At 35.3% G+C, this 26,122-nt stretch overlaps 5 protein-coding genes across 5 annotated transcripts; 3 read left to right on the forward strand and 2 right to left on the reverse strand.

Moving 5' to 3' along the window:
* Positions 1 to 3,453: 3,453 nt before the first annotated feature.
* LOC18012737 (beta-glucosidase 3) lies at positions 3,454 to 6,441 on the forward strand. The gene is made up of 13 exons (XM_006395560.2): positions 3,454 to 3,623; positions 3,714 to 3,777; positions 4,038 to 4,087; positions 4,199 to 4,274; positions 4,387 to 4,458; positions 4,548 to 4,635; positions 4,717 to 4,969; positions 5,063 to 5,178; positions 5,259 to 5,479; positions 5,571 to 5,596; positions 5,722 to 5,809; positions 5,904 to 5,988; positions 6,084 to 6,441. The coding sequence occupies exons 1-13, from the start codon at positions 3,495 to 3,497 to the stop codon at positions 6,319 to 6,321; spliced, it is 1,506 nt and encodes a 501-aa protein (XP_006395622.1). The 5' UTR covers positions 3,454 to 3,494; the 3' UTR covers positions 6,322 to 6,441.
* Positions 6,442 to 6,806: 365 nt separating this feature from the next.
* On the forward strand, positions 6,807 to 8,572 carry LOC18012759. The gene is made up of 5 exons (XM_006395561.2): positions 6,807 to 7,168; positions 7,482 to 7,575; positions 7,685 to 7,722; positions 7,803 to 7,938; positions 8,044 to 8,572. Exons 1-5 carry the CDS (start codon positions 6,842 to 6,844, stop codon positions 8,460 to 8,462), a joined length of 1,014 nt encoding a protein of 337 aa, XP_006395623.1. The 5' UTR covers positions 6,807 to 6,841; the 3' UTR covers positions 8,463 to 8,572.
* Positions 8,573 to 8,893: 321 nt separating this feature from the next.
* On the forward strand, positions 8,894 to 13,343 carry LOC18012240 (serine/threonine-protein phosphatase 2A 65 kDa regulatory subunit A beta isoform). The gene is made up of 13 exons (XM_006395562.2): positions 8,894 to 9,028; positions 9,612 to 10,040; positions 10,403 to 10,649; positions 10,897 to 11,009; positions 11,108 to 11,187; positions 11,387 to 11,528; positions 11,615 to 11,695; positions 11,908 to 12,012; positions 12,124 to 12,306; positions 12,414 to 12,506; positions 12,613 to 12,752; positions 12,844 to 12,910; positions 13,016 to 13,343. The coding sequence occupies exons 2-13, from the start codon at positions 9,648 to 9,650 to the stop codon at positions 13,133 to 13,135; spliced, it is 1,764 nt and encodes a 587-aa protein (XP_006395624.1). The 5' UTR covers positions 8,894 to 9,028; positions 9,612 to 9,647; the 3' UTR covers positions 13,136 to 13,343.
* A 6,475-nt stretch (positions 13,344 to 19,818) lies between these two features.
* Positions 19,819 to 21,490, reverse strand: LOC18012241 (transcription factor HHO1). Its single transcript, XM_006395563.2, has 5 exons — positions 21,346 to 21,490; positions 20,960 to 21,252; positions 20,553 to 20,805; positions 20,372 to 20,448; positions 19,819 to 20,130 (listed from the first exon to the last, which is right to left on the reverse strand). Exons 1-5 carry the CDS (start codon positions 21,488 to 21,490, stop codon positions 19,819 to 19,821), a joined length of 1,080 nt encoding a protein of 359 aa, XP_006395625.1.
* Positions 21,491 to 24,341: 2,851 nt separating this feature from the next.
* On the reverse strand, positions 24,342 to 25,895 carry LOC112083388 (glutathione S-transferase T3-like). The gene is made up of 3 exons (XM_024151112.1): positions 25,877 to 25,895; positions 25,716 to 25,767; positions 24,342 to 25,179 (listed from the first exon to the last, which is right to left on the reverse strand). Exons 1-3 carry the CDS (start codon positions 25,893 to 25,895, stop codon positions 24,342 to 24,344), a joined length of 909 nt encoding a protein of 302 aa, XP_024006880.1.
* Positions 25,896 to 26,122: the final 227 nt, after the last annotated feature.

The following is a 26,122-nucleotide window of genomic DNA, read 5'->3' on the forward strand; positions in this document are numbered from 1 at the left end:
TCCTCTAGTGGATCCGATTGTCGGTAATATCGTCCTCTTAGCACTCGTGCCAGAAGTGAAGACGGGTACTGGATGAGTCTCCATAGCTGCTTAGCAAGCAGTGCTAGGTTAAAATCTTCTAGATCCCTAAATCCCAGTCCTCCCATATCCTGGAGGATACAAATCTTATCCCAAGCAATCCAATGGATACCACCGCTATTTTGTTTTGAGCTCCACCAAAAGTTAGCTATGGCACTACTCAGTTTGTCTGTCACCCCTTTGGGAAGAAGGAAACACGACATGATATAAGTAGGGACAGCTTGGGCTACCGATTTTATCTGAACTTCCTTCTCACCCTTAGATAAAAGCCTAGCGGACCAATTATTGACCCGATTACCGAGACGGTCTTGGACGAAGGAGAACACTTTCTTCTTTGATCCGCATATTTGTTCTGGGAGTCCCAGATACATACCCATTCCTCCTTCCGAAGTGATGCCGATAGCATTTTTTATATTCCGTTTAAGGTTTGGATTTACTCTATTCCCAAACATGATGGATGACTTGCCCAGATTAAGCTGTTGTCCTGACGCCTTTCCATACGTATCAATAATCTTAAATATTTCCTTTCCTTGCTGGCAATCTGCTTTACAGAAAAACAGACTATCATCAGCGAAAAGAAGATGGGACACGGGGGGCTTGCTTGAGCTATTTTAAGCCCAGATATGCGATCTTCTTCCTCAGCACCCTTGAGAAGAGAGATAAGACCTTCAGTACACATGATGAAGAGGAAAGGGGATAGAGGGTCTCCTTGTCTCAAACCTCTGGATGGCTTAATGTTTCCTTTAGGTTCACCGTTAATCAGGACCTGGTAAGAGACCGAAGTGATACAGGCCATCAGAAGGCTGACCCATCTTGATGAGTATCCTAATTTGGTAAGGAGAGCTTCTATAAATCTCCATTCCACTCGATCGTATGCTTTACTCATGTCTGTTTTGATTGCCAAAAAATTCTCTCTGCATTTCGTATTGGTACGAAGAGCATGAAAGTTTTCTTGTGCTAAAAGAATATTGTCAGTCTCAGAAGCTTAGTTCTTCTATCAGTCTTTTCGAATTAGAGGGATTGGATTTCTTCCAAATGGAGATGCTTTTCCGACATTGAGTCACCTTTTGATGAAAATCTCGACGGGAAATTTCATCAAAAGGGCCCCATCCAGAAACTACTGTCTCTTTGAATCCTGGTTTCCCGATCCATCTTTTGTCAAATCGGAATGATTTCTTCTTTTTTAAATTATCGATTTTGATCAAGGCTAGAACTGGTCCGTGATCAGAACCCCATAATTTCATATACTCCACCGAAGAATGGGGAAATATAGACATCCATTCTTCATTTCCAATAGCTCTGTCAAGTCGGCACTTAACTTTGCCCTAGCGTCTTCTTCCCACCCAAGAAAAAGAGTTTCCTTTGTAAGGGAAATCAAGCATTCCGCAATCATTTAGCATATTCCAGAATGGGATGAAGGAGCTCTCAGGTCGTCTCCTACCCCCCCTTTTTTCATGGTTCCCTGTAATTTCATTGAAATCTCCAATCATAAACCATGCTTCTTTTCTGGATAGGCTCATTCGGGTAAGTCGTTCCCAGACTAGTTCTCGATTTTTTACAATCGGATCTCCGTAGACGAATGTCATAAAAATTTTGTGTCCGTCTAGAGAAGTTTCAATATCGATCAAATGCTCATCCAAATAAGATATAGAAACCGAAGGTTCGTCCATATAAAAAAGAGCTAGACCACCGCTTCGACCTCTCGGTTCAACGGTGAAAACATTGTCATAGCCGAAATACATTTGCATATCTTGCATAAAAAAACGATTGTTCTTAGTTTCCGATAAAAATAAAAACCGAGGAAAAAAACAAGCATGTAATTCTTCTAAGTGGTCCTTTGTCAGGTCGGCTCCCGCGTCCTGACAGTTCCATCCGATCACATTCATTATGGTTAGTTTGGTGGTTTCTGGGCTCCACCCACATCATCTGAAAAGGGATCTTTGGAATTCTGGGTCTTTGGATTCTTATCAAGCTTGGGCTTATCATTCTTAGGCTTATCATTCTTCTCCTCTCTTGGGCTTGGGCATGAACTAGGGTTTTTCCCTCTTGCCTTGGTTTTTGGTGAGGCCCGACTTTTAGCGAAGCTTCGTTTCTTCAGGGAGACTCCCATCGGTGCCGGAGACTTCGGCGGCGGCTTCTTTCTTCCGGCGGTCTTGCCCACTTTTTCGATATCGGCGCCGGAAATCTGATCAGAAAAATTAGAAAGAAGAGCAGTAATAAATAGGGATGATAGGATTTGAACCCGTGACATTTTGTAAAAAAAAAAAACACGCTACCAAGCTGCGCTATTTTATTAAAAAAAGAATGCAAAACTTTTGAATTGCTTGCTTGGCAGACTAGAAGATAAATGCAAACAGCAACATAGCTTAAAAAAAATACAACAATCCTAAAAATCCATATTTCATATAGGATTTCTTGTGGATAATTTTTTTGACAATAACTTAAGTAATTTTATTTAATCACTTCTAATTTTTGGATTTGAATATATATTTTTTTTCAAAGATTTATGAAGTATTCTACTAAACACAAAGCAATAATACAAACGTAATATATCTCTCTCTTTATCTAAGCGGCTTTTTTGTGTGTCTACTTTAGTTATGAAACGTTCCTAGCAAATTGTTAAGCACATTAGCGAATTTACTAGTGTCGGCCATTAGACTTAAAAATACTAGAAGTTAAGAAAAATTAGTCTTGCAAGTTTTAATCATTCATTACACTTTACTAAATCATATAAATCAATAAATCTGTTTACAAAAATTAGTTCTGCAACATTTTATAAACTCAAAGGCTTTAATACATGCTTTATAATTTTGTATCCAAAATCAACTCTATGATTCACCTTTCTATTTTTCTATTAGTTTCACAAAAGTGACCGACATAGTATTAATGATAGTCATTTTCATTGGCCTCAAACCCTTACAAACAATCACAATCGAATTTAGTTCCTCGCTAGATGCTGAAAAACGTGGAATTCTAGAGTATACCAGATATTCTAAATTTGGGACAAATAAAGTAAAAATTTCCCTCAAAATAGATATATTAAAATTGACAAATTAAGTTTGTGTGTGGCTTAATATAGAATCGTAACTAGAAAAGAAAAATAAAATCATTTTTCTATTTTTGTAGTATTATTTCTACAAATGAGAAACTTTCAAAAAGAAAAATATCTTTCCGTTAGGTAATGAATTAAATGGACAAAAATATGTTGGAAAAAAAGAAGAAATGCAAGCTGCATAGTAATATTTTACATAAAATAACGGTCCACACGCATTAAAAAGAAAGGTTTACACCGACAGCTGTTTGATTCTTCGTCACACAAATATCTCTCGCGGGGTAGGTACTGAGATGAGTCAAAGTCTCTACTCTATAGTTAATACCACGAGCCATGGCACCAACAGAGAGACAGAGATTGAGAAATGGGTCAGATTTTGTTTCTGACTATCATTTTTTTGGCTCTATCTTCTTCTGTCAGATGCAACCATGTTTACAGCAAGAAAGATTTCCCCAAGGGCTTCGTTTTTGGTTCCAGCACTTCTGCTTATCAGGTTTCTTTCAAAACTTCTCTGGTTCTTCCAAATCAAACCCACTCCGATTTTTGTTTTGTAAAAGATTATTTGTGTTTGTTTCTATGTAAGTGGGAAGGAGCTGTTGATGAAGACGGAAGAAAACCAAGCATATGGGACACTTACCTTCACACTCGTAAGCAGTTTTCAGATTTTTAGTTGAGTTTCTATATGATATTTATTTACATTTTTCTAACATCAATTTTGGAGTTTAGCTATTGGTGTCTATTGGGATTAATAGATAGATTTTGAGCCAATTTTGCTCTGTTTTTTAATCAGTTATATCGATAGATTTTGAACCAATTTTGAGGATTCAAGTTTGGATTCTTGTAATTCATTCTCAAAAACAGAAAGATAATTTTGTCTTTTTTTTTTTTTTTGTCTTAAACTTGACAGGTAACGTAGCTAATGGAGACATAGCAGCTGATGGTTATCACAAGTACAAGGTTTCTTTTAATCTCTTTCTCTATTATTATTCACCAAGCCACACTACAAAAATCTTTGCCCCTTAATATTATTATTATGACATGAAAGGATTTTGTTGTGTGATTCTGCAGGAAGATGTGCAGCTGATGGTAGAAACTGGCTTAGATGCCTTCAGATTCTCCATCTCTTGGTCTAGGCTTATACCAAGTTAGTCTTCTTCTTAAACACACTTGCCCGGTTTTTTATTTTTAATTTTTTTTTTAATTTTATTTTGACTTGAAGGGTTAAAGTTTCCTGAAATTTTTGTGATCTCATTAAGACAGAAGTGGTCAGGTTAACCTAAAGGGTCTGCAATTCTACAAGAACTTAATCCAAGAACTTGTAAGCCATGGTAAGAGAGACCACATAGATTGAACAAAACATATTACATATTTTTTTTTTATGTGACTTAAGTTATATCCTTAAACAAACATATTACAGGGATTGAACCACATGTTACACTGTATCATTACGATCATCCTCAGTATCTTGAAGATGAATATGGAGGATGGATCAACCGGAGAATGATGTAAGGCTCTGCATTTACTTGGTTTCTTTTACATATTATCTTATAGAAAATGTTGAAAGTTGTTGTTATTTGCCATTGCAGCGAAGACTTTACTGCTTACGCAGATATTTGCTTTAGAGAGTTTGGGAACTATGTAAAATCGTGGACCACGATAAACGAGGCTAACATATTCACTGTTGGGGGTTACAACGATGGGAATTCACCGCCTGGTCGCTGCTCCCAATCACGAGGAAACTGCTCCTTAGGGAACTCTTCGACTGAACCATATATCGTAGGCCATAACTTGCTGCTTGCACACGCCTCTGTTTCAAGACTATATAAGCAAAAGTACAAGGTATACAAACACTTGCTTCAAGACCTCTCTGTCTTGAACGTGTACGTGATCGTTGATATGTCAAATATATGAGTAAACTACAATATTGTGCAGGATATACAAGGAGGTTCCGTAGGATTAAGCCTATTTACTATAGGGTTTAAACCTTGTACAAGCTCCAAGAATGATGGAATCGCACTTCAAAGAGCCAGAGATTTCTTCATGGGCTGGTGAGTCAGTCACAAACGGTTCCAAAAGCTTTCCCTTTTTTTATTTGTGCATTTTCAAATTGGGCCACTTTAAAATGCAGGATGCTTGAGCCTCTTGTATTCGGAGACTATCCTGATGAGATGAAAAGAACAGTTGGATCAAGACTGCCAGTTTTCTCAGAGGAAGAATCAGAACAAGTTAAAGGCTCCTCTGACTTCGTAGGAGTTATTCACTATCTTTCTGCTACTGTCAAATCCGAGCCTTCTTCTCTTTCAGGAACCGCCCCAAATTTCTTCTCAGACATGGACGTGTCTATCACATGTAGGAACCAAACTCAAATCTTTTTTTACCTCGACATTTTGTGTTTCTGTTGCTAATCATCTCTGCTTCCTTTGGCTGCTTGGGAGGACAGTCTTTGGGAATGTTACAACTTTCGAGGTAAGAGTTATTGAAGAAAATATCAGATTCAAAATTCCTTATATTCAGTTGAGTCTTCAAACACTCAAGTGTTATCAATCCATCTTTCTTAGTTTTTTTTTTGTTTTTTTTCTGTTTTTGACAAGTATGCTGTTGAGCCATGGGCTATGGAAAATGTCCTAGAGTATATTAAGCAGAGTTATGGCAATCCTCCTGTCTACGTTCTTGAGAATGGTCTCTCTCTCACTTTCTCTCTCTCTCTCTCTCTCTCTCTCTCTTTTGTTTTTGTCTTAGTGTGCTCAATTTTCTTGTCAATTCAAACGAATAGGTATGCCGATAAAGCAAGATTTGCAGGACACACCAAGGATTGAGTTCTTGCATGCTTACATTGGTGCTGTGCTCAAATCCGTTAGGTAAGTAAAATTTCTCTTTTCTTGTTGCATCATCATCTCTGTTCTTGTCAATGTAAGTAAACAAGAAAAAAGACAAATACTACGTGTTCGTGTAGGAATGGATCAAACACGAGAGGCTACTTCGTATGGTCTTTCATGGATTTATACGAATTACTGAGCGGATACGAGTTTAGTTATGGATTGTACTCTGTGAATTTTAGCGATCCTCATCGCAAGAGATCTCCAAAACTCTCTGCTCATTGGTACTCTGCTTTTCTCAAGGACAACACCACCTTTCTTCGTTCCCAAGGCATCTTGCAGTTGCAGCAGAGCAACTTTTCTTCTTCCTCCTAGTAATGTTGTTGCATTGATATGTTCTTATGAATCCGGTTCGCTTTTTTTTTAAAACGTCAAATCCGGTTGGGTTACTGAATAAATAAATCTCGCATAATGAAGCATGCGCGTTTGAAAACAGAAAGTGTTTCGTTGGCCCATTATAAACATTTACTGATAGTCTTCATTACTCTGCAACCATACGATCCCTACATAATATAATCTGAGAATATCGCAATTGGTAACATACCAAATATATACCGGTCCCAACTCCCAATCGCTTGTATCTTCCCTAAACACAATAAACAAGACTTGAGAAACTTTTTAATTGGTCTTAAGAATAACATCAATAAACTTGAACCCTACATTTAGGAGCCAAGGCCCGTTAAAGCCCACTCGAGAAGGAGTAAATCGAGTTGATCTAAAACGACGTCGTTTTACTTTCATCATAGGAAGGCCATACGCTATCGTTTCAATGGTCGTATAAAAAATTAAATGTCTCCGACTACGGTGGATAACGCAGGGAAGGAGAGAAGACGATATGATTCTGATTGCCTCACCGTCGGTGGCGTATCTCCGTCACTGCCACCACACTCCACATTCCATTTCGCTGCAAATTCACCGCCATTTTCGTCGGAGTATCGGAATCTCGACCGTCGATCGCTGCAATCGATGGCAGATAATGGATCGCTTCAATATACGAGCACGACGAGACAGACCCTATTTATGCTTGGCTCGCCGGAAACCGGAGATGGAGACGGCGACGGTTGAGGTTGAAGATGATCGTCTGAGGAGAATCGTTCGGTATCTTCTGTGGACTACCGAAGCTGTGTACATACTATGGCTCTTTCTTCTCCCTTATGCTCCTGTGCGTGATTCTCTCGATTTTATAGAGTTCATGATTCTGCTCGTTGTGTTTAAATCGTTCCTCATAGTTCCTGGAAATTAGGTATAGATTAATTCTGAGCCACTGCCAAATCACATTGAGTAATTTAGATCACTTTAAGAATAGAACCATTTCAATTTCTCTATTTGAATGCTTTTTCTTCCTCTTCAGATTGGGATCAATTAATTATGCAGAATTTCATGTATTTATATGCTTCTGGTGATAATTATATCTTGGATTATGCATCTTGTATGGTTTCCTTTTTTTCAGAAAACAATGTCTCTTTGATCAACAGGGAGATCCAGTTTGGGCTATTAGTTCAGATACAGTGAACTCTCTTTTGGGACTTTCTCTCAATTTCTTCTTTGTCTTGCCTCTTACAAACTCCGGTATGTTCAGCTTAAGGTTCTACCAATTCTCTGATCATTATTTTGATTTTGGTTTTACCTATTTGACCTCTGATGATGATCTCTTGCTCTGGAATTTCTGGCAGAACAGTTGGTATTCATTTCTTAGAAGCTCCTGTTCTTCATCCAGTAAGTAAAAACAGATTCTTTCGCGTATTAGTGAAACTACTCGCCACATTTCTGAAAATGTTTATGTTTTCTGTCACCAGATGGCTGAAGGGTTATTCAACTTTGTAATAGCTTGGACACTCATGTTTGCTCCGTTGCTATACACAGACCGAAAGAGAGATCGATACAAAAGCTCTCTTGACGTCTTATGGGGTCTCATGATGTTCCTCACAAACAGTAACACACAACTTCTTTTTTTATCTAATAAGCTCAGCTCTCTCTAGAAAAGCAAACCTCTAAACTAGATTATCGGTTCTTTTGATCTCGTGAATGCAAACACAGCGTTTCTAATCCCATACATGGCTTTACGGCTCAATGACGCTGACCCGGATGATAAACCAAGCAAAAGGTCTCGACTTGGCGAAGCAATGACCAGAGGAGCGCCGATTGTTGGTCTCACCGGAGCTACGGTATGTCTGGTATCAGCATTGTGGTCTCTCTACGGTCGAGCAGATGGAGGTTTCGGCGGAATAGTGGACAGATGGCAGTATCTAATTGGTTATTTGGGATCGGAGAGACTAGCTTACGCATTTATATGGGATATATGTCTGTACTCAATCTTTCAGCCATGGCTGATTGGAGAGAATCTGCAAAATGTGAAGAAGAGCAAGGCTGAGTTGGTGAGTTATCTTAGGTTTGTTCCTGTTTTTGGTTTGCTTGCTTATCTTCTGTTTCTCAATCTTGACGATGAAGCTTATTAATTAGCTAATTGGTTCAAAAACATGAGTACATGACACATGTTGTTTATATGTATCTAGTATAAGTAAATAATTTTGTCAATGTACTTGATCAAATTTATTGTATTATGTAAAATTTGATTGTCATCTGAATATCTCTTGTATTGGATTTAATGTTTTCTCTTGCATTCGAAATTTACATTTTAAAATTAAACAAAAAAAAATCCAAATTCTATTACTCGTGTTGTCAACAAAAACACTAGGATTACAAATAAGAAATTTTGAAATTTAATTAATCCTCCGTGGAAAAAAACACATTTTTATCAGCTTTTCCAACATCACTTGAGATTTGTGGTAGAACGACAAAAAGAAAAGCCAAGCCCATGCTTCTTTCAGGCCCACTTCAATGAACGCTTGAAGATGCTCTTTGCTAGGGAAGGAAAGAGCTTCGGGAAAAATCTCTCTCTCTCTCCATCTCTCTCTCTCCATCTCTCTCTCCTCTTTCTCTCTCTGTCTTCCCGGTCTCGTACTTCTGATCGGTAGATCGCTCGAAGAATTTTGCAACAGCCTCTGTGAAGGCGGCATAACTGGTAAATCGTCACTCAACCCAAACGAATTTCAAACGTATAGGAGAATTCGGATACTTGGTTATTGTTTAGATCTTCTCTCTCTTTCTTAGAATTGGAGGTTAGTAGTCTCTTGGTCGAAAATTCGTCTTTTCGTTGCGGAAAAATTTGACGAAATTGAGGCGTATTTGTTTCAAAATGAAATGGGAAAGGGTCTTATAGACATAGGGGAGCCAATTCCAGATTCTTATTATCTTTGTTCGTGGTGTTTATTTTGTGGGATTACTGCAATTTGATTGTTGGAAAAGTGATATATTCGCTTAATTTATGAATTATGATGTCCTAAGAATTGTTTCTGCGCAACTTTACTTTTGATTGAGATCTGGGGTTAGGTTTCTTCTATTGTTTGCATTTGGATCATAATCAGCGCCAGACATCGATTTTACTGTTGTGTTGTGCTATCTCTGATCATACATGGGGAGTGAATTTTAATTTGTTTTCGGAAATTGTACTATTGCTTGTTGAATGGACGTAAGTAAAGTCATAATCTAATTATTTTCGATCTTCTTTTACTCATCGTACTTTCTGCTGATTTTCTATGCTATAGGGGTTCTTGAAGGTGGGAGAATTAAGTTTGGACAGGATGTCTATGGTCGATGAGCCATTGTACCCTATCGCTGTGCTTATAGACGAGCTAAAGAACGATGATATTCAGCTTAGATTGAATTCCATCAGAAGGCTATCTACTATTGCCCGTGCTCTTGGGGAGGAGAGGACTAGAAAGGAGTTGATCCCTTTTCTGAGTGAAAACAATGACGATGATGATGAGGTGCTGCTTGCGATGGCTGAAGAATTGGGAGTGTTTATTCCTTATGTTGGAGGCGTTGAGCATGCACATGTTCTGCTTCCACCCTTGGAAACTCTCTCAGCAGTTGAAGAAACTTGTGTGAGGGAGAAAGCTGTAGAGTCGCTTTGCAGAGTTGGTTCTCAGATGAGAGAGAGTGACTTGGTCGTTCATTTTGTTCCATTGGTTAAGGTTAGACAAGCAGGAGCTCAACTCATGGTTTTATTACGTTCATCAGTTTCATGTTTAATTTCTTATGTTACTCGAGCGGCTTAATTAGACTTGTGAATCCAGCATATTCATTTTTTTTGTTTGCTTCTCACATTTTTGGAATAGGCAATTTGCTTTTTTCCCTTGTTCAGTCTTCCCCTTTTAGTCCCTAAGGGAATTAGAAATCGCTAGGTTGAAGAATATACGTCCGTACTAGTTGATCTAGGTTGTCTGTCATAAGTAACTGTCTTGGTTTAAGGTTTTGCTTTTTGCTAAAAAAAACTTTTTTGCATAATGTATCATTGAAAAAAGAGATTACTAAAGATCCCCTCTGTGTTTAACAGCGACTTGCAGCTGGTGAGTGGTTCACAGCCAGAGTCTCAGCTTGTGGAGTTTTCCATATTGCATACCCAAGCGCCCCAGATGTGTTGAAGACCGAGTTAAGATCAACATATAGCCAGCTCTGTCAAGATGACATGCCAATGGTGCGAAGAGCTGCAGCAACCAATCTGGGGAAATTTGCTGCTACAGTAGAGTCAGCACATTTGAAGACAGACATTATGTCTATGTTTGATGAGCTTACTCAAGATGGTAATTTCTTATCTGATGTGGTTCCCACTGTGGATTTGCTTGTTAAGAATGTATTTGTCGAATCATTATTAACTCTACTTTTGCGGGTGACGGATGTAAAATCTTTATGGGGAGCAGGAATTAATGCAGTAAAAACTGAGCATTAGCTGAAGTCAAACATGAATATGATTGTCCATACGTCATTTTAGTCTTCTAACATTATTTTCATCTTACAATTCTTTATTTTCCATATTGACTTTCATATCAGATCAAGATTCCGTTAGATTGTTGGCCGTTGAGGGTTGTGCTGCTCTTGGGAAATTGTTGGAGCCCCAAGACTGTGTCGCGCACATTCTTCCTGTGATTGTTAGTTTCTCGCAGGTGATTATTTGTGAAAAATATATAGAATATAATGCTAATGATCCTTGGGAAAGCTACACTTATGAGATGCTTAACCTTGGTACTTTGTTACTGAGCAGGACAAGTCCTGGCGTGTGCGTTATATGGTTGCAAATCAGCTCTATGAGCTTTGTGAAGCTGTGGGACCTGAGCCTACTAGGTAAGAAACTTTTTGTTAGACCTATTACTATTTTTCTCTATAAAGTTCCTTAGGCCCATTAGATAACATGCATTCTAAATTGAACATTAGATTACCGCTTCAGAGTTATTACGCACTTGGAAGTTTGATTTTTATTGATCCATCTCGATGATGCCCTTTACTTCTTCTTGATACTATTTACTGTGCCTTCTATATTAAGGACGGATCTGGTGCCTGCATATGTACGTCTACTTCGTGACAATGAGGCTGAAGTACGCATAGCAGCCGCTGGAAAAGTGACTAAGTTTTGTCGGATCCTAAACCCTGAACTTGCTATTCAGCACATTCTCCCCTGTGTAAAGGTACATGCTAAAGGAAAACACAGTTCTCAAGTTTTTTTCAACGAATAAACTTATTACTAATAATTATCTTGTAATTCTACCCTTAGGAGCTATCATCGGACTCTTCTCAGCACGTCAGATCTGCATTGGCCTCAGTGATAATGGGAATGGCTCCTGTCCTGGGTAAGGTAAGAGACTTTGCAATTATAGATGTATTGACTCTACGGTGGTGGGAGTGCTAATAATATACTCTGGGGTTTTGTGCCAGGAAAGGGCCCATTACCATGATCAGTTGTACTAACTAGATTTTTAATCGAAGTTGGTTTCTTTTTTCTTCAAGATAGTTTCATTGGATTGCTTATGTTGCAGATTTTAACTTGACATTGATTTTTCATTGCAGGATGCAACAATTGAGCATCTCCTTCCAATCTTTCTTTCTCTATTGAAAGATGAGTTTCCCGATGTACGCTTGAACATTATCAGCAAGCTCGACCAAGTGAATCAGGTTTGTTATGACCAAGTTACCCAATTTTTTTCATGCCACAGACATCATGTTACTCGTTTAAGTTTTACTCGACTTTAACCTTTTTTGCCCATATCTTTTGATATTTGGCAGGTTATTGGGATTGATCTGCTATCGCAATCCTTGTTGCCAGCAATTGTAGAACTTGCTGAAGATAGGCACTGGAGAGTAAGACTTGCTATAATTGAGTATATCCCTCTGTTAGCAAGTCAGTTAGGAGTTGGCTTCTTTGACGATAAGCTTGGCGCTCTTTGCATGCAATGGTTACAAGACAAGGTTTTGCTTTCTCTCTCTAACCTTTTTATTAGGGAAAATCGAATCAAACTACATATTCCTTTCTTTTATGTTTTTTTATACAAATATTTAAGTAATGGTCTCTTCAGGTTCACTCAATACGCGATGCTGCTGCAAACAATCTGAAGCGGCTTGCTGAGGAATTTGGTCCTGAATGGGCAATGCAACATATAGTTCCTCAGGTTTGTATAGAATCTCTGTAATATTTATATATATGTATATATATATATATATAGAAGTATTTATCTTCTTATTAGATTCAACCAATCGAATTTCATAAATCTGCAGGTTCTTGAGATGATTAACAACCCTCACTATCTATACCGTATGACTATTTTGCGTGCGGTTTCTCTTCTTGCACCAGTGATGGGCTCAGAGATCACATGCTCTAAGCTCTTGCCTGTGGTAATGACTGCGTCTAAAGACAGGTAATTTCTCACTGTAAAATAGTTAAGACTTCATCATTTTACTACTTAAACATCTTTTTCTAAGTACATAACAAGTTTTTCACTACTACAGAGTTCCCAACATCAAATTCAATGTCGCTAAAGTGCTTCAATCCCTCATTCCAATAGTCGATCAATCGGTAAGTGTCTATGTATAATCAATCAATCGCATTCGCTCAAGAACACAGCTATGTTTATGAAAATGGTTCTGTTTTGATATTTTGGTTTTGTGGTTGATGAAAAAGGTTGTAGAGCAGACGATTCGTCCTGGGCTTGTGGAGCTAAGCGAGGATCCAGATGTTGATGTGAGGTTTTTCGCAAACCAAGCTCTTCAATCTATTGACAATGTGATGATGTCTAGCTAAAACTTCTAGATCATGTCTCTGCCTTAAAAATCCGGTTTTCTATTTGATGCAAAATCAAAATCTAAAGACTTTGTAACGTAGTAGTGAGTTTTTGTGTTGTCTTTATTACACGCCAATACATAAGTGACTCGGTACGAAATTTGCCCATTGTCTTGCTAGTTGCTACTAATGTGTTTTTTTTTTTATAAATAACTTTGTTTTGATAACTTCTCCTTTCGTTGACCAACATTATTTTGGCAGAACATTTCTTTTTCCTTGCAGTCCATTACACAATTGTCGTTCTTCTTATTGCTCTGCGGATTCTACTAAATTATGTTTAAAACTAAACCACCAATGAATCGTGTCGAATTTAGATGGTTATAAGGATGCTGTTTTACTGATTTAGAGTGATTTATTAAATTACTAGAGAAGCAATAACTTGGATATGATATATATCGGAGCAAAGTTTGGAGGATGATGGAGTCAAAATTTGACCCAAATTTGGCAAGATTTTGAATCTGTAAGTATTAAGCAAAAACGGTTCTATAGTCTATACCAAATCTGGCAAGATTTTGAATCTGTAGGTATGAAGATAAAAAAAAAGGATCTATAATTGTTGTAGAAATGAAATACTGTATTTTCTTTTCCTTTTTAATTAACTAAGAAATTGAAAGTGTTGTTTCCCCTTGATATTAGTCAAACCTACTAACACTTTTGGTAAAAGAAAACCTCTCTATATAGTCGTGTCAAAGAAAAGAGAAAAGAAAAAGAAAACCTTTATATTTTATTATTATGAAATTCTAATTTTCGAGAGGCTAAACTCATTGCCCCGTGGATGGGTCAATAGCCATCAACATTATAAAATTTAATTTTTTTCCGACTCATTCCCAAAATAAAGGATCACCTTGCATACTTTTTTTGTTTTGTTTGAACTTAATTCATTGTTTAGTATAGTAGCAACTTGCAATCAAACAGAGTCGTTTATTTTGTTTGTTTTCGTTTCCACCAAGCCAAATCTATATTTAATGCTGCAGCACAAAGAAAACGACCTGCACTTTAATTGAAAAACAATTATGCATCTGTTTTAAGTTGCGTTTAGATTTGGAAAAAAAAAAATATACATAAAGGGTTGAAAATAGGAGATGGTGAGTATATCCACCACCCACGACCTGCACTTTTGAAGGGGTGTTGTCATATGGTCAAGGAATAATTTGTTCTAAGATTCTCACTGATTTTGACAGTCCGTATGATTTGCATTACATATAGTTTTGCTTTTCCTTTTCATCTTTAAGCTATTATCTTATATAATTCTTTTCTCTCTAATAAAGTGAAATAGAATTACATATGATATTCTCTCTCGCTTTAGGTTTTTATAATTTCCAGACTATGGTTTCACATATATAAATATTATATGTACTTATAACTTACTTATACAATAACTACGTGATTTTACGTCTGCACGTGATACATATTTGTATGTATAATATGCATGCAACCACAAACTCGTGTAGACTCAATACTAAGCAGAGTAAGGACTCAATATTACTGCATAATAAGCATTCACATGCACGTCACATTCATGTCATGCATGATAGTATCCATCAAATTATCACACTAACATTAACCTGAAAAAAGAAGTGTCACACTAAAAATTATCCCTCGAAACAAATTCACACAAGAAAATTGATCATGTGTGTAATTTGGTATACATACCCTGATACACAATTTCCTTGTTGAGGAATTTATAACGAGTAAGCAGATTTTACGATTAAGCTGAACATTCATATCATCAGATTTGATACTATATATGTATATATCCTTCCCGGTCCTCTCGTACAAGGGAAATATCTTCTCTTATTTAATGAGGTCGATTGGTTAATGTGTTGATTTTCTGTTACGATGCAAAAAAAAAAAGAAAAAAAAAATTATACACATGAAGATATTGAATGGATTGAAGAGTTATATATATCACGGGCTTCTCTTTTCATCCATTTCTCCGATTTGAATCTTAGAATTGATGTTAAGAGAACCAATTCGGTCGAATAAACCTTAAAAAAAAAAAACAACCTACAAGCAAACAATACTTGAACATATATATATAATCAACACAAACCAAAGTTATAGACTTATAAACTGTAAATCGATGGCATCATTTATAAAACATATTATATATGTAGTTATTAAATGTAACCGTTTGACTATACGGTACGTATATGATATGTCGCTAATATAGTATAAAAAATGTTGGAGGTTAGAGCATATATATCCCAACCACCAAAATAAATAAAAGGCGAACGTGTCTAGAAGAGTAGAACTGGTCGCGTGCGATTGTAATATGTCGACTACCTAAGTTTTACCACAATTGTAATTTCCCTACCAAACACGCATGTACATAGTAAGCTTTGCTTTATCTATTTAAGTAGACCTACTAGATCCTTTTTTATAAGTTCTTCAAGACATATCTTTTTCGAATAAAAGAAGCAAGATACGATCGATGCATTTCATTCAAATGCCACGAGAGAGAAAGAGAAACAAACGAGCATGGAAAGAAGCGGATCGTAGTAGCTCGGTAAATATATATATATATATATATATATATATATATATATATTTTTTTTTTTTTTTTCGGTAAATATATTTCTTTGCTTGATGAATGTTTTTAGCTTTACATTAACGTTTAACTTATCTCGTTTGCTCGACTGAAAGATGTTTTTGTTATGTATTAATTAGTATTATCTACAAATTTATCATTCTACGTATATTTTGAGTTTATGTAGAAAATTTTGACATATTATATTTAATCTCGTTAACGTTTGCGATACGTAAATCTCGGATTCGGGTGCATGTCAGCATGTGTGCTACTGTTTTTCACTTTTAGATTGTTGCTACTACCAATACTAGTTTATTTCGGGTACATTTCATTTTTTTAAGTAATACAAATCTAATGACTCACACCAACGTTGATGTTATTCATATGAATCACATATTTAATTATTTATAGTAACGAGATTTTGAGTAACTAGTAATAAAAAAAATCGTTAGTAGTTCGAAATATTAATACGTATTGAACAACCTTGGTGTGAGAATATCGTCCCAAAAACCCTACTAAATTGAAGCTTTAGGTCATCCTTTTTTAAGCTGATACGTTAGTGATTAACATGCATGAATACATACTTCCATCGAGAAATTTATTTTATTTTCTTGTTAAATAATATTTATCAATTCGAGTTATAGACATAGTAACTGCTAAATCTTGTTTTTCATGAAAAAGAGGTGATTACTATATTAAATTTTCAGAACTCAATATCTTACAGAAATAAGATATCAGATGCTTGTCATATGTCTATTACATCACGAAGAACTAATTAATCAAATCTAAACTAGTACGCTTAAGCAACATAGTGGAATGGTATTATTTACATACACTCGTGTACTTCATGGATACTAAAGCAATTCTGTTTTTGTTTTGTTTTTGCTGTCATTAATCTTTTTCTGTATCAAATGCTTTTTCATATGTCTAAATATATGCGTGTATTTTTTTGTTCTTTCACAGGTCGATACCAATTGATTACTGTCCATGGAATATTCATTTGAGCAAGATGTTGGCATGAAGTTGCACCGGTGAAGGACGAGCTGAATCTATATCAATACTGCCTCGACCTCGATCCTTCACCTTGTTATTACATACATAGTCAGAATCTCATTGTCGACTATGTATGAATTAACATTGTGGATGTTGATTTACAAAAGAAGTTTTTGATACTTACGTGACTTTCATTGTTGTCTGAAATAACTATGTTATATATGTATAAAGGTTCGTAGGTGAAATTGGAAATAATTTTATAAAAGTAGTGATCATTACAAGGAATTAATTATTCTTTCTTCTGTTATAGGGCCATCAAAGTATTATGGAATTGTTTTAAATATTCTTTCTCTACTGTAATTAATGTATCTATTAGTAACTGAAAATAATTAGACTTTTTTGCGATAAAGGAGAAAATAAAAAATATCACAATAACATAAATAAAATAAAAATAATATCATAATAGTTGGAAGAGAGAAATAACGGTAAAAGATAACTATAAAAAACAACAATTGAAAGTGTCACACTATTAACTTTTGCTACTTTGTAATTTATAAACTACATTAAGGCACTAAAGATTAAAAATTATCAGTCGGATTCAACAATTATATAGAATAATAGAATGATGTAGAGCCGTTTATTCCTCCTAATTTATCCCGAATTATAGAAAATACATCCAATTACAACTAAGAAAGAAAAAGGACAAGTCACTGTCCACAGGTTCTATTGGATTTTCAAAATTTCCCAATCTTTGTCCGATTATGTTACAATCGCGACCACTCCATACCGCCAAACGCTTTAGCGTTTTTTCGACTTAAACACTTAAGCGTTTTTTTCGACTTTAACACTTAAGCGTTTTAAAACAAGGATCAGAAATATAATCAAATTTATTTGCATTTTGTTTCCCTCTGAACATAAACAACGTTTTATTGTCCAAAATTGTCCGCAAAACAAGAAATATTAACATTGTAATTTGTAATGTATCCTAAGTCCCCGAAAAAAAAAAAACATTGTGACTATATACTTGGTAGTTTATTTCAGGCATTTAACCATTTTTGTTACTAAAATAAATTTCAAATTTTATATTTCAAAAACTAATTTAAAATTTCTAGGGAGCCTAGATATGAAGTGACCATCCCAAATCTTCAATTCGGAGACTAGAGACGGGCTTGGTCTACATTCGGAGACTATTTTGGGCTCATTAACCCAAATCGTCTGCAAATGCGAAGACTTAAGGGCACTCAACACTTAGAAAATAAGATGTCGTCCTTCCATCAAATCCAAAATGATTTTTTGTTTCGGAAGTAATAAAACTATATAGATAATTCAATAGGTTTTTCTTCTAATTCTATGTTAAAGAATGAATATGCCATGCTCTCGCCACTAGAAAATAGTGAATAATATCTCATGAAATTACTATTTTATATACGTGCAGCTGTGTGACAGTTCATATTGTTGAATTATACTTATTCTGTAAGACTGTATAATTAACTCTCTCTTTTTTTGAACAACTAATGTATAATTAACAGAAAAAAACATTTCTTATTAAAAAAAAAGTGTTTCCATTTTGACTGGTTTCGACCTAATCATCATCGTGAACAGAAGAAAGAATCTTGAGAAGCTTGATTTAAAAATTTGCTCCTACGATCGAGACTAATATCGCAATATGTCAAACTTGGCTGAAGAGAAGATTAAAACAAGATTAGCACAATCTTTAAATAATGTTCACATCAGATATATGTTTATACGTAAATGTAGATAAGTTTAAAATGAACTACCATTATACAATTACTAATTAGGTCTAATGGAATATTCCATATGGATATAACATTAGTTAATAATACGAGAAGTAGACCAAGAAAAGCATTGGGTGCTTTATTTCTTATGTCTTGATCTCGTACGTCCTAAAGTAAGAGTGCTTTTATTTCCTATGTCTTGATCTCGTCCTAAAGTAAGTATCAAGAGCTGTTTAGGCTTTTAGTGACTGCGAAAGGTCACATACAAACCTGCTTTCATTAGCTTAACCCATCCCTGACCTATTAATTAATCATATCTTAAGGAAACCCTTTCCTGTTCTTTTGGAATATTTATCATCAATTTATTGTACTTATACAATTTGACGCATATCTATAGAATCGTAGACATAGTTAAAATATTACTGAAGATTTTTAAAATTAATAAACCTCCATATCGAGAACTCCAACAGCTTTTTTCTAGATTCAAGTTTCCCGATGGTATACCTATTTGAATTAGTCTATTTTTAAATGGTAACAGGTTTTTCTGATTCAAACTAATTTCGGTTTCATAATTACGTGGTTATAGAAAACTTTTGTATTACAATCAATACTAAAGGCAAGAAATAAAGAATTAAAATACACTCCATCCATGAGAAGGAGCCCAACATGCACATCTGTATTAATATTCAAGTAACAAGAGAATAAGTTTTAACTGCAAAAGTTATAGAATATATTATAATAGGAAATTTGAAGATTATGCTCTTCAGATTCCGGCATATTCTTCCTATGAATAATCCTATATATATGTAATGTCTACCGACTTCCGAGTTCCGGGTCTTTTTGTATGGTATATATTCTCTAATGTCCTATGTATCTTAAAAGTCATAACTATGTTAATGTACATAAACGTGGCCGACAATACATATATTAAGGTCTAAATAAGTAAATATATTCGTGGTGGCTAAAGTTTCTAAAAAAAATTGATATATCAATAGTTTCGACTCTGTGCATGACTTTGTGGAGATTAAAAAAAATTCTAAGGAAAAAAGTTGTAGGAAGAAGACGTTTAAATTTTTTAGTTTTCATATGTAGGTACCGGTTTTAATGGATTCCATCTGTAAATGATTAGAATAGTCCAAAACGATGCGGTCATATATTGTAAACGCATCATATCAACTAATCATTTAGAATTTCACATGTCAACAATAGATTCAAAAATGAATATATATGGATCTCTGATTGATATAATAGCAACAATGTGAAGAAAAATACAGTAAAAAATACATTTATCCTATGTAAAAAGAGTCTCGCTCCAAACTTCTATATATAAAAACCCTTTGATTTTCTTAAATAATAATAATGAATTAAAAAAGAAGAAGTAAAACTTATGATATTTTTGCATATTTAGTGTTTGCACGAGTAGAAGAAGACATTGCTGGTGAGGTACACCGAACCATTCCTTTGTTAGATTTTTTGTCCGAAATTGTCCGATCAAAATTTGAATGGCACGGCAACGGACTGACCATAGGACCGTAAATCCCGGTGGTGGTCTCAGCTGATACGACGGCGTTGGCCGTAGAGTGGTTAGCCGCAGCCTGTGGGACCCATAGTCCTCCGACGACCACAAAATGTTGCGTTTGAGAGTTTCTGTTGTTAGGAGTTGTTTGGCTTGGCCGTCTTGTATGCAGTCTGTATTTCTATTTATTATCCAAGAACAAAATGAAAAAATAAATATTTTAAAATTTTAATTATGTCGGTAACAAATTTGAAGATAAAATAAATAAATTCACCATTTTTTTTAAAAGGATAGACCGACAAACTTTTACTGTACGTACTCTTCAAAATTCACGTGCGCAAGTGTCTTAATTTGGCAAGAAAACATTATTAAATTTTTGTACCAATTATGGGTTTTTTTTCTTCTAAACTATTACCACTAACCTGTAAATGACTTTTGACTTCATCGTTGGTCAATCCATCAATCTTCATTAGCTCTCTTATCTGTTTTGGTGTAGCTACTGCAATATTCCAGTAAAATATACGAATCAACTAAATTTCATGAACCCTAATCAAAATACTATTGTTATTAAAAAAAAATAAAAAGTAAAATCAAGAAATTCACCATGAGGACCACCAAGCTGTTTAAGAGCGTTCAAGAATCGTCTGTGCAACTCCTGCGACCAACAACGCCTCTGCTTTCTCTGCCCTCTTCCGCCGCCGCCATCGTCTTTCTGCGGCTGATCCTTCTTCTCGCCGTCGCTTCCTTCGCCGTATTTCCCGTTGCTCGTTTCATAACACGGCGGTTGTTGAGACACTCCTCCGTCTTTTCCTTTGATTACCTCCACGATTGTTTCTGTCTCCTTTTCTAAACGTTCCTGAAAACATGAAAACGTAGATATACTTGAGAATTCACGTTATGCCTTAATAGTTTTACGTTTACTTTATTTTTTTTGCCAAAATTATTCTCTTATTTGTACATGTAAAAGTCAAATGCAGAATCAAGATTCAAACCCTTAATTAGAATCTTACCAACTTATTAGAAAGAACAGCGTCAGGTTGGTTCCAGAGCTGAACAGACTTGAGCCATTCAGATTTCATGTTCTTGTCATTGAAATCTATATCTTCATGAAATTCGTGTTCATCATCATCATCTTCATCAACCTCCTCTTCTTCCTCTTCTGTAGAGGTAGAAGAGTGTTTGATTGGTATGAACAGATCCAAAACGGGCCCACATTCTCCGGTGGTCTGCTCCGAGCACTCCGATTGTCCATACAAGTTCTCTGTTGTCGTCCCTGATATCTCCTTCTTATATGCCTCGATCGCTAAATTTCCAAACCCATGAATAATTAACATCATTGGATCTATATAGTATTTTATCCACATATATAGATGCATATGTATATATAGATTTATACCTTGAGTGACAAGCTCTAAGCAAAGAGGAAGCTCGCGTTGGAAGACATTGATCTTGCGGCGTTCTTCTTCAAGAGCTTCGATGTACTCTGAACATCTCTCACGTTTCTGATTGTAATTCTTCATATTGCTCAAGTTCTTAATCATGGTGGTCTTAGAGATTGATTCACCTTATTTTTTGTTTAATATATAATTATAACTATACAGTACTCTTTAAACAAGAAGATGGGTTTATGTCTCTTTATAAAGAGAACAAGTATATGGCTCTATCAGGTTTCTCAAGGATCGTTATTTTGACATAGAAGTCGAGCCGTCGCATTGCAAGTCGAATCTTTCTTTTATTTATAGAATAAGTATAGAATAATTAACATATATGTTTGGTATATGTGTAAAAAGAAATGTAGTATATAATAAGTTTTTTGATTGCCGAAGTAGAAAATGAAGGAGATTTGTCTTGTTGTAGTAGTTAGTATAGATGGGGAGTGGTGAATATTCGCAAATGCGATGCCTTTTTTTGGTAGGAATTTTCTGTAAACATATGGGTATATCCAACCAAGTGTGGTCTGTGGATTCTTATATATACTCAGAATGTCAATGTTTACTTTTTTTTATTATAAACGCAAAATGTCAATGTTTTTACCTGTAAATGTAAATTATGGATGGTTTGTTATGTGATATGTCGCATATGAGATCAGAGAGATGAGATAATCTACTTAAAACAATATTAATAAATTCGAAAATGCTTTCCATACGAATAGAACAGAATTCGAATTTTGGTATAGACTTAAAAATTATACATTCTCTTATATTATTTTTATGTGTAACAAGGATTCACAAACTCCCGCTTTTTTTTTTTTTGTGTAACAAGGATTTACAAACTCCGTTTCTTGATCTAATCTTTTAACAAGTTTTTTTTGTTTTTTAAGGTTATTAGGTCGTTCATAAATTCAATACGTGGGAAAGAATATGCAAATCCCCAAATCCTATATATCAGCCGGCAAAAGAAATGAAAAAACAAACGTGCATGAGCTACTTTGTTTTATAAGCATTAATTTCACCCATACAAAATTTAAATAAAACGTTAAAAATATTTTTGCAATATCCCAAAATGAAAAGCCAAATTGTCTCTTCGTAGATAGCCGAAACATGGGAGGAGAAAGGCCCTACATATAAAAAAAAAAAATCAAAGCCTCATATATATTACTAGTATATTAATAAAAAAAAAAGGATTAAAATGTCGTAGGACTTTGATATACCTTGTTGAATTCGTTATAACCTTATCCATAAATACAAATATCTTGTGTTTTGACCGGTAATTCAATTATGTCAATTACAAGTAAACCAAATATGCGAATATTTCTCTCCAATATAATGGCGAGCCAAAGCCTTTCCCAATCAAGACATAGATTTATGTTAATTATCGTTTTATATGTTATGCTGTTGTTTTATCCTTCTTCTTATTTTGCCAACTGTTAAATCCATTTTACTTTCAATTTTATATGAGATTAAATGTAATATTAAACTTAAGAGCTCTCATAGCTGTTAAAGAAAAAATGGTCGTCTCTAGAAATCGAGATTGGTGTTTGATGATGAGCTTATCTGTTGTGATTAGATTGAAATGTGTTCTTACTTAATATATTTGCCAACTAGATTAGTTGGAAAATGAAGATTTAGAGAAGTAAATTATAAATAGTGGATTCGAAGTCTTAAAAAGCCATATTCATCGCTAAATCAGTGATTCAAATCAGCCCCTCACCGTACCGCAGCAAAACAAAGCGACACCATTATGCTAATATAAGAGACTTAACAGGCCCAATTTTTATACGGCCTTATCAATGTTTCATACTTGGGCTTTTATTTAAGTACTCACCTAGTTTTTCCTTCTACATACAGTACCTTCAAAATACAAGATTTTCATTCCTTCACACATTAGAGCATGATTATCGCCAACTCCCCCTAATGAGTTTCTTAAAAATATTTTAATAATAAATTTGGGCTAGAAAGTTTATTAAGAAACCCTATATATTGTGAGGTCCATTGGTAGAGTTTATCACGACCACTGTTTACCAAAATCGATCGCAATTGAAATAGAGAGAAGATAGAGAGATCTGGGAAACAGAACACTGAGAAACGTATTTCTTCAGCAGAGACCGATCTCGTTTGCCTTCTCCTCCACCTCTTGGAGGATAAATCTCACCATTTTCTGGATCTACCTCAACACATCTCCGTCTTTCAGCTTTACCGGAAATCTGCAATCGCCGTTTGATCAAAGGTTGCAGAGATTTGGGGAAATCCAGAATTCTGTGGCGCAGGAAATTGGAGAGAGAAACGTAGAGGTAAAAACAATTGTGTCAAAGAAAATTGAAGTCCAAGGATTTTTTTTCTGAGGAAGAAAAAGAAATGGTCGAGATAAAAAAAAATTATCCAAGAAAATTTGGTCGATGCTGCTTGAACCAATGGGAGCCTGCCACAACATCTCTTAGAATCGATTCTTAATGTACCCAAATAAGGATCAATCCTTGTGTTTTAACCATTTTTTAAATTAAAAAAAAAACCCATTAAAGTTTAAAAAATCTAACAAGAAACTAGCAATAAAGATGGTCTTAGAGCATGTTTATCAAAGAAACATTAATTGGTTTCTTCTTTATTATTATATTAGTAAAATTGGAATAAGAAACTAAGAAGAAACTCATGTTTTTTTTAGGTACATTGGAGAAACTGTGATGAATTTCTTAAAAAAATTTAATTAAAAAAAGATTGATTATTGAAAATGAAATTGTTAATATTACATTTATTATAATTTGAAAACATTACAAACTTAACAGAATATTGAAACAACACAATTTTAACAATTAAACTTAATTACGCACTAAGTGACCAAACTTTTGCCATATATGATCAACCAAATCCTTACATGACACTTAATTAAAACAACAACAAACTTGACATAGAGAACATAGGAACTTGACTCAAACTCGACACAAAATGGAAGCTAAAGTCAACAACAAACCCGAGTAAACACAAAGAAAAGTAGTTCAGAACAATTCTTTAATAAGCTTTCCTTCATTATTTCTTCGGACTCGGATAAGGGCTCTTTCTTCGCAAGGATATTGTCAAGCATTGACATTCTCAGAAGTCTCTCCCTTGTGACCATATCTTTCTCCTTTAATTGCAACATTTCCTGAAACTTTGCCATAGCATTTGGATCCACCATGGGCCTCTTCCCTTTCGCCTTTGCGGCCTTAACACCAGGAGGCCTTTTCCCGGTTTCAACATCAGCTGGGGACTGACCACCATCTTCACACCTTGGTCTTTTAGAAATGCCATCTTTTTTTGAACTTGTTTGATCACACCATTTTTGATCATAACGAAGCTCCTTCCAAGCGTGTTCTAATGTGAATTTCTTCTTGTTGTCATTGAAGTAAATCTCGTGGGCCATTTTGAGAATATCATTCTCATTTTGGCCACTTGACCTCTCTCTTGTTGCAGCATCGTAGCAACCACTGAATTTACATACAGCTTCATTGATCTTCTGCCAACGTTGTTTGCATTGAATGGGCTCGCGGTTAACGGTTCCTGCTGGTTTTGGACTTCCAGCAAAGTAGATTGAGATTCTCGTCCAAAACGCCACTGACTTTTGCTCATTTCCAACAACAGGATCTTTGGAGGTGTTGAGCCACGAGCTGATGAGGAGAATATCATCACTCGGCGTCCATTGCCTCCTTGCGTTTCTTTCCTTGTCCTTGTCTACACCAACGCTTGCATCACCCTGGGAAGCTTGAGGAATGAACACTGGTGGCTGCGATGATCCTAACGCAAAGATGCTCTCTTGTTGACTGTTCAGAAGAAGGCTGAGTGAAAGGATATGAAGACATATCCGGGAAAGAGAAGAAGAGAAAAAGGATACAAATGAAAGAACAAAGAACAAAGAAAGAAAGACAAAAAACAAAGACAACAAAGACAACAAAGAGGAGAAAAACGAAAGAGAAAAAGACGAGAGAAAAGAAAGAGAACAAAGACCAAAGATGGAAGAAGGACCGAGAACAAAGAAGAGCAATGAGAAGAAAAAGCAGAAATGATGAACTCGTTTTATGAACCAAATGTCTGTATTGAATGAAGAGGAAAGAAGTTGCAAAGAAAAAAAGAACAAAGAAAATATGAAAATGCATTGAACACAAACACAACCATATCGACATGACAAGCAATCATCACACCTTCAAGCATTCATCACACATTCGTCTCTATCTACCCAGCACAAAGCAATTACTACCTAACTCACCTATAAACTAGTGATTACGCATTTATTATAACCAAACTAACTAAATCCAACTCACAAACCTATACTAACCATTATGTAGTTAAGAAAACTTACCTTAACAAACTAGAGTAGATGAACTCGTTTGTATGATGAAGAGGAGATGTACCTGCAACCAACGCTGAACATCAAAAGATCAGAACCAAATATACAAGTCAAACTAGCGCCTAAACACAACTATAACTAGCATCGATCAATCAAAGAAAACCATTTCAAACTAACAACAGATTCTACCATTTCTAATACAACCAGCATACAAATCATGTCATCGAAACTCTACACAACCATCAAACCATACAAAATTAGAAACAATCGATATCAACAATTCAGATCTTACAATTTTTTTCAAACAATTCATATATCACAACCATACCAAACAGGCAACAAAATTATATCAAAGAACCCCAAATCCAAATCATACCCAACCTAATTATGTTAAAAAACAATCGAATCAAACCAGATAA

The sequence above is a fragment of the Eutrema salsugineum genome, unplaced genomic scaffold (genome assembly GCF_000478725.1).
Source record: "Eutrema salsugineum unplaced genomic scaffold, Eutsalg1_0 scaffold_6, whole genome shotgun sequence".
In the NCBI taxonomy this organism is placed as follows: Eukaryota; Viridiplantae; Streptophyta; class Magnoliopsida; order Brassicales; family Brassicaceae; genus Eutrema; species Eutrema salsugineum.

Coding starts and splice junctions, on each gene's coding strand:
- LOC18012241 (XM_006395563.2), bottom strand. CDS start 21,490: ATGATTAAGAACTTGAGCAATATGAAGAATTACAATCAGAAACGTGAG. Junction 20,806..20,959: donor CTGTTCTTTCTAATAAGTTG/GTAAGATTCTAA, acceptor TCATGTTTTCAG/GAACGTTTAGAAAAGGAGAC. Junction 20,449..20,552: donor ACAGCTTGGTGGTCCTCATG/GTGAATTTCTTG, acceptor GGAATATTGCAG/TAGCTACACCAAAACAGATA.
- LOC18012240 (XM_006395562.2), top strand. CDS start 9,648: ATGTCTATGGTCGATGAGCCATTGTACCCTATCGCTGTGCTTATAGAC. Junction 10,650..10,896: donor TGATGAGCTTACTCAAGATG/GTAATTTCTTAT, acceptor CTTTCATATCAG/ATCAAGATTCCGTTAGATTG. Junction 11,696..11,907: donor TGGCTCCTGTCCTGGGTAAG/GTAAGAGACTTT, acceptor TTTTCATTGCAG/GATGCAACAATTGAGCATCT.
- LOC18012759 (XM_006395561.2), top strand. CDS start 6,842: ATGATTCTGATTGCCTCACCGTCGGTGGCGTATCTCCGTCACTGCCAC. Junction 7,169..7,481: donor TTCTTCTCCCTTATGCTCCT/GTGCGTGATTCT, acceptor TTTGATCAACAG/GGAGATCCAGTTTGGGCTAT. Junction 7,939..8,043: donor CATGATGTTCCTCACAAACA/GTAACACACAAC, acceptor ATGCAAACACAG/CGTTTCTAATCCCATACATG.
- LOC112083388 (XM_024151112.1), bottom strand. Junction 25,180..25,715: donor ATCTACTCTAGTTTGTTAAG/GTAAGTTTTCTT, acceptor TCTTCTGAACAG/TCAACAAGAGAGCATCTTTG.
- LOC18012737 (XM_006395560.2), top strand. CDS start 3,495: ATGGGTCAGATTTTGTTTCTGACTATCATTTTTTTGGCTCTATCTTCT. Junction 4,088..4,198: donor ATGGTTATCACAAGTACAAG/GTTTCTTTTAAT, acceptor GTGATTCTGCAG/GAAGATGTGCAGCTGATGGT. Junction 5,480..5,570: donor CATGGACGTGTCTATCACAT/GTAGGAACCAAA, acceptor TTGGGAGGACAG/TCTTTGGGAATGTTACAACT.